This window comes from Marmota flaviventris, chromosome 11 (assembly GCF_047511675.1).
Source record: "Marmota flaviventris isolate mMarFla1 chromosome 11, mMarFla1.hap1, whole genome shotgun sequence".
Classification (NCBI taxonomy): Eukaryota; Metazoa; Chordata; class Mammalia; order Rodentia; family Sciuridae; genus Marmota; species Marmota flaviventris.
In genome coordinates this window covers 104,429,751-104,444,604 of record NC_092508.1, presented here as the reverse complement: position 1 = coordinate 104,444,604, position 14,854 = coordinate 104,429,751, and the positions used below count along the sequence as shown (strand labels likewise).

The 14,854-nt window shown below is 37.5% G+C and overlaps 1 protein-coding gene across 1 annotated transcript in view; it reads right to left on the bottom strand.

The window, feature by feature from the left end:
- Positions 1-3,438: 3,438 nt before the first annotated feature.
- The window catches only part of C11H2orf76 (chromosome 11 C2orf76 homolog), a 51,715-nt gene continuing 40,299 nt past the window's right edge, over positions 3,439-14,854 (bottom strand). The window contains exons 6-7 of the mRNA XM_027936876.2: positions 11,902-11,983; positions 3,439-3,615 (exon numbers count right to left, since the gene is read on the bottom strand). Coding sequence (XP_027792677.1) covers positions 3,539-3,615; positions 11,902-11,983 — 159 coding nt within the window. The 3' untranslated portion in view covers positions 3,439-3,538. The remainder of the gene's footprint in view (positions 3,616-11,901; positions 11,984-14,854) is intronic.

Sequence of the window (14,854 nt, the reverse complement as noted above, 5' to 3'; positions counted from 1 at the left end):
ATTTTGATATATCAAACATAGATGGGGTATAATTTCTGATTTCTGATTATACATGTTATACAATCACATTGCTCTGTTTCTCTATCATTACCAAGCTCTTTGGATTACTATAAATTTAAACGTATATTGTGACCTCTAAGCAACACCCCACCCCACCCTGCTTTGTGTTTTTCCAAATTGATCTTGGATATTCTTGCACATTTCGTTTTCCAAATGAACTCTCTAGTTCATTTGTCAAATTCCATGATAAAGTTCCTTTGGGATTTTGATTAAGATCACACTAAATTGCAGGTTAGGTACAATTCTATATCTTTATATCTTCCATTTATGAACATGTACTCTTACTCTCTCTCTCTCTCTCTCTCTCTCTCTCTCTCTATTTAGGTCATTTATAGCCCTCTAATAACACTTGATAGCTTTTGCGAACAATTCATTTTAGGTTCATTATCTAGTGCTCCTGAAGTCTCCAAGTTCTAATAACTTGTCCCTTGATCCTCTCGCAATCATGTTGTCTGCAAATGATTGCTTTGTCTCCACCTTTCCCACCTGCAGTTCTTATTATTTTTCTTACTGGCTATAACGAGACCCAGAGAACAACACTGAGTGGCATCAGCAGTATTGGCCACCCTTGTCCTATTGTATTTAATAGATTTAATAACCACTTCTCCATTAAGTAAGTCTTCTATGCATAGACTTGATCAAGCTAAAGGCATTTCTATCCATTGCTGCCGCAGTCTGGCTGCAGCAAATAACCGGGGGGTGACGAACGACTTGTGTAGATTGATACAGCAGGAGTGGGAGCCATTTATTGTAGGACAGGAGTGGTATTTATACATTCCACACAGCTTATCTTAATTAGCATAAACTAGATACATCAGTCAACCAATAAGAAATCTCCACACTTAATGGCTTGCTGGTGTTACTTCACAAACCACTCCCTCTGGCATTTTGCCAGGCGCCATCCAGACTTGTTTACAGACTCTAACATTTCTCTCGCAAAATGCCAGGCGCCATCCTGACTTGTTTACAGACTCTAACACATTGCTAATATGTATTCATGCATGGAGACAAATATCATTAAATGCTTTTTTATGAAGACAAGCATAAATTTTTTCTCCTTTAATCTACAGATTTTATAAATTACATAGATAGGTTTTCTATTCTGGTAAAAGTCTTCCATTCCTGGTAAAAGTCCTTTTTGTCATAACATATTTTAAGTCTCTATTCACAAGTAAAAACAGTCCATATATATCTTTCATAATAAGGAAAATACACACCAAAAAGGCTTTATATATATACACACACAAATTTTTGTATTATTTCTTAGAAATAAAATATACAGGTAAAGAATGCTTAATGCCACATAAAAAGAAAAGATCATATGTAAACTGAGTATCTGCAAAATGAAAAAATAATATATTTGAACTTGATATACTTACTGAGTTCCTGCTTGGGTTAATGCTGTCACCATCAATCCAGCCACTCATTCCAGCAAGTCACTTAATCTCCACTCCTCCCTCCCCACTGTCCACAGGTAGGAACTCACCAAGTCCCAAACTTCCCAGGTCACTCTACCTTGCATCCTGGCCATAGGCTGGAACAAGCAAGGTCAGAATTTTAAGGCAGACTTGGTTCCAGTCCTCCCCATCTCCAATTTCCCATCTATAAATAGACACAACGCTATCACTTTTGGAGAGCTGTGGTTAAAGTTAAATGAGTAGTTAACGTGTTAAGTACTGGCCACCATGTTTGCTCTCATGCATGATCCAATGTGAGCACTCTCAAGATCATCTCCTCTCCTCAACTCGCCCTCTGTCCTGACCCTAGGCCAGGCCCTCCAGTCTTCACCTTGTCTATGACAACTGTCTTCTAGTCTTTCCACCATCTGATGCTGCCACCAAAGCTCACTTTGCTTTTTTTTGTTGTTGTTATTGTTGTTTTTCTCTTCCCAGTATTGGGATTGAACCCAGTGGTGCTTTACCTCTGAGCTACATCCCTTTTCATTTTTTATTTTGAAGCAGGGTCTCACTCATGTGCCCAAGTTGATCTTGAACTTGTAATCCTCCTGACTCGGCTTCCCTGGTAACTGAGACAACAGGCAGGTACTGCCATGACCAGCCCCAGACTCACTTTATAGAATTAAAAACTGAATCATGTAATTTAGTTGTTTAAATCTTGCCTTGTCTCCCAACTACCTACCAGATAAAGTTCTAAGTTCTCTGCATCACTTGAAAGGCAACTTAGACAGAAAATGGGGGTAATTTTAGAGCTAAATCTTTCTAGGAGATCCCATGAGACACTTGCTAGCTGAGAGGCCCCCACAGAATTACTTCTGCTCAGACACTGTCCCTGTCATCAGCCACTCAGGAACCAAAAATATTACATTATTTTGAAAGAATGTATCTTCCAGGATGTAGACTTGTTTCTAAATACTTTGAGAAGTACAAATATCTGGCTACTTCCTCTCTGCAAATAAATTGCCTTTGGATGTATTAGAGTTTGCTGTAATGAAAGTCAGAAAACACAGCTCAGAAAAATAAAAAAATTCCAGCACTGTTATTTGTACAAACCTAGATAACTGTTATGGTTTGGATATGAAGTATCCCCCCCAAAATTCACGTTAGGCAATGCAGGAAGGTCCATAATATTTGGAGATGAAATGATTAGATTGTAAGAGCTGTAACTGAATCAGTGGTTTAATCCACTTAATGGATTAATAATTTGAAAGGACGTCTGTACAAGGGGGTAACTATACGCAGGTGGAGTGTAACTGGAGGAAGCAGGTCACTGCAGGCTGCCCTCAAAATTACATTTTAACCCTGGCACCTTATTTCCTCTGCTTCCAGGTGGCTGTGAGCTGAGCAGCTTTCCTCCACCACGCTCTTCTGCCACGACGTTCTGCCTCACCTCAAGTCCCCCCGTGGAGCTGGCCAACCAGGAACCACACCTCTGAAACTGTGAGCCCAAAGTAAACTTTTTTATCCCCTCCAAGTTGTTCTCATCAGGTATTTTAGTCACATCAACAAAAGCTGACTAACACAATGTCTAAAAAAGGAAAGTGACCCTCTTACATCATAAGACCTCCGTCATGTAAACACCATTCAATGTCACTTGTAGCGGGAACATCATACACTCCCTGAGCTAAAAGATGGCACCACAGTCCTAAGAGCCTCTTCCCATCTCCGGCAGCCAAAGACAGTCACAGCTGTGCTAGCCAGAAACTACGGAAAAAATATAAAATAAACAATATGACCTTGATCTTCTCTTTTTAAAGGACCCAACATGCAAACCACTAAAAGAATCACTAATTCAATAACAATTTTTTTCCGCTTAAAAAAAAATCACGTTTTTCTCATATTATCAAAAGAAGGAAGGAAGTCCAGTCTGGCTAAAGAGAGAGAAATCACCAAATTTCAGTTCAAATAGCAGAGCCTGGGATTAATTTTTAAAGATTTATTTGTCAATTTCAAAAACTCACTAGTGGAATAAAGAGCTTAATACAGGTATGCAAAGAGGAAGCCCCGAGGTGAGCCGTTGTTCACCAGGATGAAACGGGATTAGCTTTGTAGTTCTTATAATCTTCTTCACAGAAGAATGCAATTTCTGTTTCGCTGGCTGAAAAAAAGAGAAACAGAAAATGGAAAAGAGATTTTAATGTAAAACTAAATTTTAAACAAGTATGGAAATCCGCATTACTTTGGTTTGGCATTTTGGAATGGTTTCAGACGCCTGCAATGAAAAATATCAGTTAGTTGTTGGGTGATACAATACATTTCATCAAATCAGCAAGAAGTTTTAGGTGTAGCTGTAAGAATCTAAAAATCAAATAATTTAAAAAAATCAAATAATTTAAAAGTCGAAAGAAAAATAACCTACAAAATTAAAATCCAGAGTTAACACAAGAATTAAGATTTTTCAGAAAATCATGAAATCGCTTATTTATAGTCTTCTTTGCAGTCCTGGAAACTAACAAACCTTGATATTTTTTCCAATATGCTACTCAGTTCCTGAGGGGGGAGGGACTCTCCCCTCCCTGAAATTAGCCCGTAGGTATAATAATTTAATAGTTAGAGGATCAGTAGAATATTTTACAGATCACTTTACATTCTCCCTCATGACCCATCAAAATATGTGTCTGAAGAAGTTAATTTTTTGCCCTGCTTATGATTAATTCATGAGGCTTCAACAATATGCAAAGTGAAAGACACAAATTGGCTTCTACCGCAATACCTTCAAATACCTCTAATTATTCACTGGGGAGATGGCACAGCTAAAGGACCCACAAAGGTTCAGAGCAGTCACAATTCTTTCAACCTAGCAGGTCAAGGACTCCATCTTCTAAAACAATAAGTCAGCAACATTATTAATTCAGACTGGAGACAAATCTGATGGAAAGCCTTCCAATTTATTAAACATGCGATTCTTTAAGGTGTTGCGCCAACAAGTTCCACATTGGTTTTTTAAATTAAACCAGAAGTTAATACAGTCTGCTTGGCTTTTACAGAAAGAGCAAAAGGGCCTTTGGAATCCTGAGGAGAAAACAGAAGAGATTATTTGTAATGAATACTGAGTATGCAATTAACATATACTCTAAAAACAGGCAAGTAAAACTCTTCAAGAAGCCAAATAAATACGATGATAAGAAGGGTGCCATGGATTACCACTGGTGTGTGGTTTACAGCTCTAATCTCATCATTAGAACTTATCACAAAAGAATGAAGTTAACGAGATTAGCATGTCATCTCATTAAAAATGTTTTTACCATTTGCAAGAATATCAAATGTAGTCTTTCTCCATCATAAGCTACTGTGCTCACTATAGAAAACAAACACATGTTCAGAGAAAAAAACAAAATGATGTTTTCAGTGCCTACTATGTCTTCAAGATTAAATTTAATCTGAGTGGATGAAAATCAGATCACAAACTCTTATCCCAGTGAGACTGTGGGGGAGACATCAGAGAGAATGGGAACCAATGAGGAGGGGCTGTAAACAGAGGCACCCTGAGCAAACAGGTAAGTGTGCAGGACAGTTTTACAAGAAAGAGCATTTAAAAGAATGGGGAAGAGGCTCCACACTTGAAATCAGCAACATATTGAAAAGGGGGCATATTCAAAGAAGATATTTAGAGAGCGATCTTTTTAACAAAGAGCTCAATGGGTTTCCTTTTTGAAAGGAGGTGTGCTCAGAGGTAGATGTAGGTAATTTGCAATAATGGAGAACGAACAAGAGGGACCCTCTTCCTGAAAAATCACAGATCGAGGCTTTATCTGTGATGTGTTATTTACACATGGAACTTTACATAGTTTTTGCCCGGCCAGCACTTGGCTCAAGCCACGCTCCCTGTAATTACAATTTTCACTTACTGCAGTTGACATTTATCTGTACTCCTTTTGAGAAGCTAATATGTCACGCAGATCTGCAGTACAGGAAGAGCAGGTTCAGAATAAGCTGACAGAAAGCAAAGACTGACAATGCAGTTTTGTTGCGATGAGTCTAATTAACTTAGAGAGCGACTTGTTATTTATATAAAGTATTGAGGCCATCTCTCATAGGCGCCAAATGAAATCATCCAGGGTAATGATTTTATTTTCATATGAGTCTGTTCTTTTTTCAACAAAGCTAGGTTGACAAATGGGTTAAACTCAAACATTCAAGGTGATTAAAAAAAAATGCTCACCCTTATATTGGAAAACATACACATTCCAAGTTTCTCTGAAATTCAAAAAATATAAAACAAAATGGATTTTAAAACTTCAATGACAGAAGTAGTAATGTTTTTAAATCCATTGAAAATATTAGAGAATGATTTCCTGGATGTAATACTGCAAATTGATTTGCTGATTTAAGTGAAAACAAGTTACAAATGATTTTCAAGACCTTTACACAATGGCTCTTTTCACCATTATCCCTTACACTCGTGCTGCCCAAATTCTATTTAAAATGGCTTCTTTAAAAATGGTGGGGGAAGAACCCTCAGGAAGTCTAGCATGTGGCGGTCCCCTCGGGCACCTGGTTTTAAATTAAATGTGCTGCAGGCGGCAGTGCGGTCAGGTGCAGAGCGCCTTGGCATGGGAATCTGAAATGAATGTGCAATCTAAAATCCAATAAATACATCACCACTTCATCCCTTCGTCTTACTATCAAATGAAATCAAGTCAGAGCCCTCCAAATGCATTTGTGGATCAGTTTAATACTGATGTTCTAGTTTAATGAAATGAACACAAGTCAGGACATCTGAACTTTGGCTATGAAATTAACAATTATATAATGCTTCCTAACGGGTCAGACAGACAGGCAGGTGCACGCGCGCGTACACACACACACACACACTATTTAACAGGAAAATAGTTAACAATGACTTGAAAACAAGAAAAAATAATTTTAAGTGGGTAATCCCAAAATAAGTTAAATGCAATGTTTTTTAACTCCTTCACTATCTCAGTGAACTTATCTACTGACAAGGATTCGCTGCTTGCTTTTTAAGCCTCAAGCTGGTTGGCCCCAAAGTAGTATAAGGGTCAGCCCCTGTGGGCTAGGGAAAGGAAACCGAGAAGTGTGCACTGGCTTTGTGGTGTGATCAGGACAAGCTGTCATGTGGTAATCACTGCAGATTTTTAAAAATTATACCACGGGTGTGTGTGTGTGTGTGTGTGTGTGTACTTAAAGGAGATTCATGGGGCAATCTGAGACCAAATCTGAAACAAAGTTTCACCCTCTGCCCTGCTCCAGGAATCCACCATATCTTTCCAAACTCCACAAAACCCCAATCTACAAATCAAAGAGATGCTCTGAGTTCTATTTCAAAGTTTTCACCAAAGCAGCTCACAATCCAGTAAAGAGAGCAACTCCTGTGCTCTTCTTGTCATACCTGCTTTAAAAGTGTTTTGGATCAACTGGTAAGAGATACCAAACTACAGACCTAAGAAAACAAATGGTAAAAACTGACTGGACTGACTGAGCATGTGCCTGCAATTTCCATAGTGGCAAGAGGAAAGTAAAATGGGAAGGACAGTCATACACACAGTGGAATATTATTCAGGCATAAAAGGGTGAAATCCTGTCATTTGTGGCAACATGGATGGAATTGGAGGACATTATGTTAAGGGAAATAAGCCAGGGACAGAAAGAATAGGCAGACAAATACTATATATTCTTACATGTGGAAGCTAAAGAATGTCTTTATAGAATTAGAGAGTAAAACTGGGTGGGAAATAGGTTAGGGAGAGATTGAGCAATGGGTATAAAGTTAGTTAGGTAGACGGAATAAGTTCTAATGTGCTAAACCCAGTATGGTGACTGCAGTTAACAATAATTTATTGTATATTCCAAAATGGCCTGAAGAAAAGATTTTGAATGTTTCTACCCAAAGAAGACATAAATGTCGGAGGTAATAGATGTGCTAATTACCCTGATTTGATCATTACGTGTTATACATATGTATCAAAATATTCATTTTTACCATCAATATGTACAATTATTGTCAAAGATAATTTTTTAAAATGCAAAAAATAAATAGAAGCCAGGGAAGAACAATCTGTGCAGTGCATTCTGACTCCTTGTTCTGAAATCACTGATTTCTAAGCAAGTCAACTGTTACAATGAACATTGCTGTTACAATGTCAGCATGAAGAGGAGCCACTTGGGGCTCTGTCAAAGAAGAAAATGAGGACGCCTCAAGATAGGGAAAAGGCCCAGACCTTAAGGAAACACAAGTCAAACATGATCCTGATAAAGAAGCAGGAAGAAAAGAAACCTGTCTTAGCCACATGGAGGAGAAAACCAGAGATGTGATGCACAGGACCAGGTTCTAGTCGGGGATAGATGACAGGAGCAAAATGAAAACAGACCACGAGGGAGTTTTGGAATTATTACAGGGACAACTGGCTTGACAACAACTCTTTCCTCAAATAAGTGCATACAGTCTGGCCTACTGTAACTTGCTTTAAAACATTTCCAAGAAAACACAACTGGCTTGAGAAGAATTTCTCTGCCACAATTTCTTTCTTATACCAGAGTGGATTCAAAAGATAAATAGTAGCAGGATGCAGCAAAATGAAAGAGATAAAATATCTCCCACCCCACAACTTACCTGCAATTTATTACTTAGAAAAATTAATCCATAAACTATTGTTAAAAACAAGATAAAAATTTTTCTATCTTAAACAACATTTCTAGGTAAAATTCTCCTCTCTCTTCCTTCCACAAAGGAAATTGTTTTTATTTATGTATTTCTGCACCAGGGTAAGACATGGACTACACAGTGGGGATCTGTGGTGCAGATGAAAGACTCTGAAAGCAAGTTTCCCCCCTGATTTCCCCCTCCCAGTCTTTCTTTCCCTTTCATGACTCCTGGAGAAGAGTCATAATGATAAATTTGTTACACTGGCATTATTCCCATGGCAACTGGCTGTGATAGCAGAGTGACAGCTCTCCAGCAAGATCAAGTGGTGAAAAGGGAGAGAGGGATGACTTCGAATTTTTCTCTTAAACCTCTTAGAAACCTAATCAGACACAGCACGGAGGGAGGGAGGGAAAATTCCCTAGAAAAATCACATACTTCAAGTATCACGGTCTTTGTTTCTTTGTGGTTTTGGTGTGGTACTTGGGATTAAAGTCGGGCCTACACATGCTAGGAGAGTGCTCTCCCACTGAGCTACATCCCCAGGCCTTTTTATTTCATTTTTAGAGAGGGTCTCAGTAAACTTCCCAGGCTGGCCTTGAACTTGAGATCTTCCCACCTCAGCTGTGATCACAGGTGTGCACCTCCATGCCTGACTCTCAATTATCATTTTTTGCAACTCAGTTCCTACTTAGAATTTTCTGTTGCTCTCTGGGGATCCTCATTTCTTTGCCTGGGTACCACCTTGGCTTGTTGCCAGGAGGACAGCAACAAGCTGCTAGGAAATAACAGAGGAAACAGCTCCTGGCAGGGACTGAAGTCGCGCCATGGACAAGGCCACTGCTCTGCCTAGGTCTCAGGGGCGGTCTGCTCCCCATACCACCCTGACCCAAGTGGAGAAACCATGAAAAGGATCTGAATCTGATCAAAGTTCTGTGGCCTGAAAACAAGAATGACGAAAAGAGGGATTTGATTCTTGCTTTTAAAGATGGTTCGTTACATAAGTCAGTCTGAAATAAATGAGAACAAGGCAAACTCTGTCCTAGCAAATTCGGAATATTTGCCAAATGCCATCTCCAAAATGGGTTCCAAATAAAATAGTTATTTTGTAGGGCCTTTTCCATGCATTGTCCTGGACACCTTCATTCTTTTCAATCCGTATGAAACCTTCTGAAAGAGGTTTCATTATTCACATTTATACAGAAAACAAAACTTAAGTTCAGAGAGGCCTAGTGGCTTAATCACAAAGCAAGTGATTAGGGATTTATTATTCTTTTGAAAAACTGGTTCCTTAATTATAAGGAATACTTATAAACTATGAAAAATTTTGCAAATCCCAATAATCACATTAAGATAATACAGAGAAGAAAGGAAAAACTCAGTTTACTGGCGATACCACCACCCTGAGAAAGCATTTCTATAATTGTGGTATATGATCTTTTCTCTGTGTACAAATACAAACATGTCTATGGATACATTTCCAAAGGATAATGGTACTGCACATTATTCTTTGCTATATAAAAATTCCTGTGTCAGTGATTCACAAACAGGGAAGGTAAAAGAGAACCCCACCATCGCTCTGAAGACAGACCACAACCTCAGAGTTTGAAGAAGCACATATCTGATTTAGTAACAAACACAAGAGAATGTTCAACTTGATCTATGGAACATGAGAGGCAACATACATTCCCAACAGTGGTACTGAGAACACCATTTCCTTACACCAGGGGCTCCCCTGGGTACTGCATTTTTTTTCACAACCGCTAATCTTGTACTAACTGCTACTTGACCAAGGTCACCCATAGAGTGAGAAGCAGAATCAAGGTCTGACCCCCACACGCTGGCTCTGGGCTGTTATTCTTAACCACTAGACCATGATAAAAAGCAGTGTCTATTTTAATGTGCATCCCTCATTACCAATAAGGTACAACTGTTTTTCCTATGTTAGCTATACCTTCTATCAGATTTCGTATCCTTTCATACTAATACAAGAGTTCTTTACAAAAGTCTGGCTAATAACTTTATCTTTCATTTATGTTTCACATAATTTTCATAGTTCATTGTTTCTCCTTTAATGGTTTATAATTTGGGGGGGGTTATTTGGTCAAATCCCTTGCTTTCCCCTTTGATGGCGTTGGCCTTTGGAGTCATGTTCAGAAAGCTCTTCTCTCTCCAATATTAGGTTATCACTGAGCTGCATATTTTGTTTTGTTAATTTTTACAGTATAACATTTACTTCATCTAGAATTCATTTTGGAATAAAGACTGAGATAAAATCTGAAATTTATTTTCCTGAATATTTTGGCAATGGACCTGATGTGATTTTCTGGTTAATTCAATCTTTTCCCATTTATATGAGATGTCAACTGCATCATCTTGTTAAAAATCTTACCTTTCTTTCTTTTTTTGGTTTGTTTTTTGCATTTTCTAACCTTTTCCAAGGAGCTATCTGCCAATTCCCACAACAAGGCCAGTCTATTATATTCATTATAACTTTATGCTTTAAAGACAAACAGGGCTACCCCTAGGTGCCACATGTCTCAATAACACAGGAGCCACCTGATACAATAATGTAATAACATTTGAAGAAATAAGTGCCAATTAAATAATGCTTTTCAAATAACAATCCATCTCACATATTTATTATAGGGAACGACACTGATCCTAGCAAATAGCACAGACTTATACACTGAAACAAGTCTGATTTTACAACCTGCCATGTAAAATTCTATTTAAATAGAAATTCCCATGTCAGAAATTCACATTATTCACGTGAATCATTTCAAAAGTGAATTCCTGCTGGGTGAGGTGGTGTACACCTATACTCCCAGCAACTTGGGAGGCTGAGGCAAGAGGATCTTAAGTTTGAGGCCAGCCTTAGCAACTTAGCAAGAACCTGTCTCGAAATATGGATATTTTATAAAAGGACTGGGGTTGTAGCTCAATGGTAAAAACACTCCTGCATTTAATCCCCAATTAAAAAAAAAAAACTCAACAGAATAAAACAAACAAACAAAAAATGTACAGGTACCCAGTGTGGACCTCACCTTGCATGTTTTGAAGGAAGTGTGATTTGTGAAGTTGCATCATGGTCACAGACCACAGAGGTGTGTCAGTGACACAATGCCTTCACCTGCTCAGACCTCTGTGCTAATCTGTACTCCTCTATTGCCAGATCAGCTTAAGGTGACCGTGTAAGTAGAATAACAGTGACATCTAATGGCCACAAGATATGTCACATAACATTTTTTAAAAATTGGAACTATACACACATTCTAGGTTTAATAGTTAAATCAGGCAATTCTTCAACTGCACACACTAGGTCCCTATTTAAAATTCTGTGCCTTAGTCAGCCCTGAGTGACTTGGATGACTATCAGAAGCCACGATGCACGTTATACAAACAACATCTCATTTCATTATTCCACATTAGTTCTACTACGTCCATTTCTCTCAAACCATCGGCTCGAATGACACTGATGAGAGTAAGTAGACATGGTACTAATAGCCTGTCAATCATTTAAAATGACCCTCAACAGGATTCTGAGCAAACCTTCTGAACAAACTATTTTCATTTTGCACATTTGGTGAGAAGGTAACAACTGCCCTTGGTCAAATGATCAGAATGCGTTTTCCTCTTCCTTTGAATAGGGATGGGAGAGTATGAAGAGCAACAAGCGGCATTCAGATCACAGGGAGTCATCAAATATAACCAGCCAGGCCTGGCCACATAGGCCAGAAATGTGAGTGCCCCTTCAGCAAGATCATTCCCCTTCCTCACCAATTCCGGCTGCTTTCAGGGTGCTGTCTTCTTTTAGCAGGAGTCTGTCATCATTTTCCAAACTCAACACCAGTTCATTTGTCTAAAAAGAAAGAAAACATGCATTTCATCAATACTGATATGCTTCTGCATTCAGCAAGACTTCCCAAAGAGGTGGAGCTGAAGTTGGAGTCACAGTAATAATCCGAGTCACATCAAGTCACATTCTACTCCCTTAATGGCATTAAGGGATACACAGTGCAGACCTACTAAGTGCACACACTGTGCACTGTGACAGCCCTGGACTTCCAGTTAGAGGTGGGTTCAAATCCAGACTCCCCCAGCACTCAGCTGTGTGCAAACAAACTACATAAACTAAGACTCAGTTTCCTCATCTCTAGAAAGGGGGAAGAGAAATGTACCTTCTTCTTTACCTCCTGCTAACTTATTTTTATTGAATAAGTTAATGAATGAAATAAAATGTCAGTCTTTTATGATTGCTCAGTTTCTATCATATTTCGAAAGACTTCTCCACTGCAAGATTATGTTTTAAATTCCATGTTTTCTTCACATATTTTTATGAATTTCATTTTTAAAACTTTTAATTGTGGAGAAATTCAAACATATAATATATATAGAATAGTGTAATGAATTCCGCCCCATACCCATTACCCAACTTGAACAAATTATCAACTCAGGTTCAACCTGTTTCTTCTCTAACCTCATCTATGAATTTAAATTTTACATGAGTCATTAAAACAATGGGGATTTATTTGGGCATAAAGAAAAAGATAGGAATTCAACTAGTCTTCTAGATGTCAACCCAGCTATTTCAATACCATTTACTGAATCCTCCATCTTTTGTCCATAGATTTGAAATGCCATATTTACTATACACTAAATTTACATGTACATTTGAGTCCATATTTGGATTTTTAATTCTGTGCCACTGAACTACCAGTTCATGTGACAGTACCACACAATGTTAATTATTAGAATTTTATAATAATGTCTTAATATATATTAGGGCTAATCACTCATTTTTTTTCAGAATTCTTCTCTTCTTACTTTTAATGTATTAACTTTTTAATAAGCTTCTAGAATTTACATATATGCAACTATTAGTACTTTATCGAGGTACTATTAAAATTGTAAATTAACCAAGAATTGACATCTTCATACTATTGCACGTTCCTATCCAAAATATCATAAATATTTCTGTGTAAGTCTTATTTTGGATTCCTCATAGTATATTTCACTTTTTTGTTGTTGTTGTTAAACTAAAGTAGAATTTAACATAATAAAATGCATAGATCTTAAGAGGAGCTTACTTTATGAGACTGAATAATTATTCCCAGAGTTTGGATTCATTTTTCAAGTATGTTTGTGGTGAAGATGGGAAAGAACAGTAGCATTTAATTTTCTTCTGGTTTTGGGGTGTAGCTCAGTGGTACAGTACTTGCTTAGCATGTGTGAGGCCCTGGGTTCAATCTCTAGCACAATAAATTAATAATAAAAATTTCCTTCTTGAAGATTTTGCACATTTCTTACACAGTTTATTCGAGGATATGATTTCTTCCTTTAATAAGGATAGCTATTTGATTTCCAAACCCACAAAATGTAAGATGGAGATCAAAGTTTTTATTTCAAATCTTTCTAGCAAAAATTATTCTCACTATAATATAAACAGCCTACTGATTACAATCCATAATACTCATACACACATTTTTATGAATTTCTTGATAATCATAGCACAGTAATATTATGATAATCATTTGCATTCTACTTTTATTCATTCACTAAAAGACACTTAGCTCATAGTCCAAACAGGAGGCTTAGTTAGGTGGGCAGGGATCCAGACAGCCTTTTTATTGTGGTGATGAGAAGAAATTTTTGAGGACACCTGGTAATTGCAATTAGGAAAGTCTCTAGACCCTTATGTGAACGAGTTTATTAAGGGTTAGCTGGAAGTCTCTCGCTTTGGCTGAGGAAAGAAATTAAAATTCCAACTGGCCTAGAAAACTGACAAGCTTGGCCAGAGATGCTATAGGCCTTGCAGACGGAAATAGAAGATAAAAAGACAGCAATCACTTGGAAATGAGAAAAATGTCCTGTAGTCATATAAGGCACCAATAAGAACATGTAGGTGAAGTTTTTCTGAAGTTTTAAAACTGTATCTGTAAAAACAGATGTTATCTTTTAGAAGCTTCAAGAAGCCTCTCCAGGGTACAGAGTCTGGACTTGGATTGTTACGGTTAAATGAAGTTTTATAAAGCCAGAGTCCAGAAACATTCTAAGTGACTTCATTTGTTTTGGGGATCTACCAAATAATTAAACAAATTATTTGTTCAACTGAAAAAAAAATAGTCCTAATTTTGAAACTACAGCTGGTCTTCTGTATGGAAGGTTGGTCATCTGCAAAGTCAATCAGCTGCAGGCTGAACACATGGTTTGGACTATGCTGGTTGCATCTGTACTGAACGTGTGAAGACTTTTTTCTTGACATTATTCCCTAAACAATATAGTATAACAATCATTTACAGTGCATTTACATTGTATTAAGTATTATAAGTAAACTAGAAATGAGTCAAAGTGTATGGGAGAACACACATAGGTTATACACGAATACTATACCATTTTATATAAGGAATATGGAGAATCTGTGGCTTTTGGTATCCACAAGTGTCCTGGAACCAATCCTGAGGGATGACTCTATATATAACACACCAGGGAGAGACATGCATTTTAAGTGTAAATAACACTGCTAAGATTTTTTTTTCTTCAAAGTTTTTATTTCAAATTTTTTTTTCCTGAAGGAAAATTTTTTAAAAATATTTTTTACATATACTACTGATTATTTGAACATGATGAACATGGTCTTCATTACAAAGAATGAAGAATTTGCCAATTCCTCTTTCTAGGAAACATAAGCTTACAAGCAAGACCAACAATTTAAAATTAACACTGAATGGAG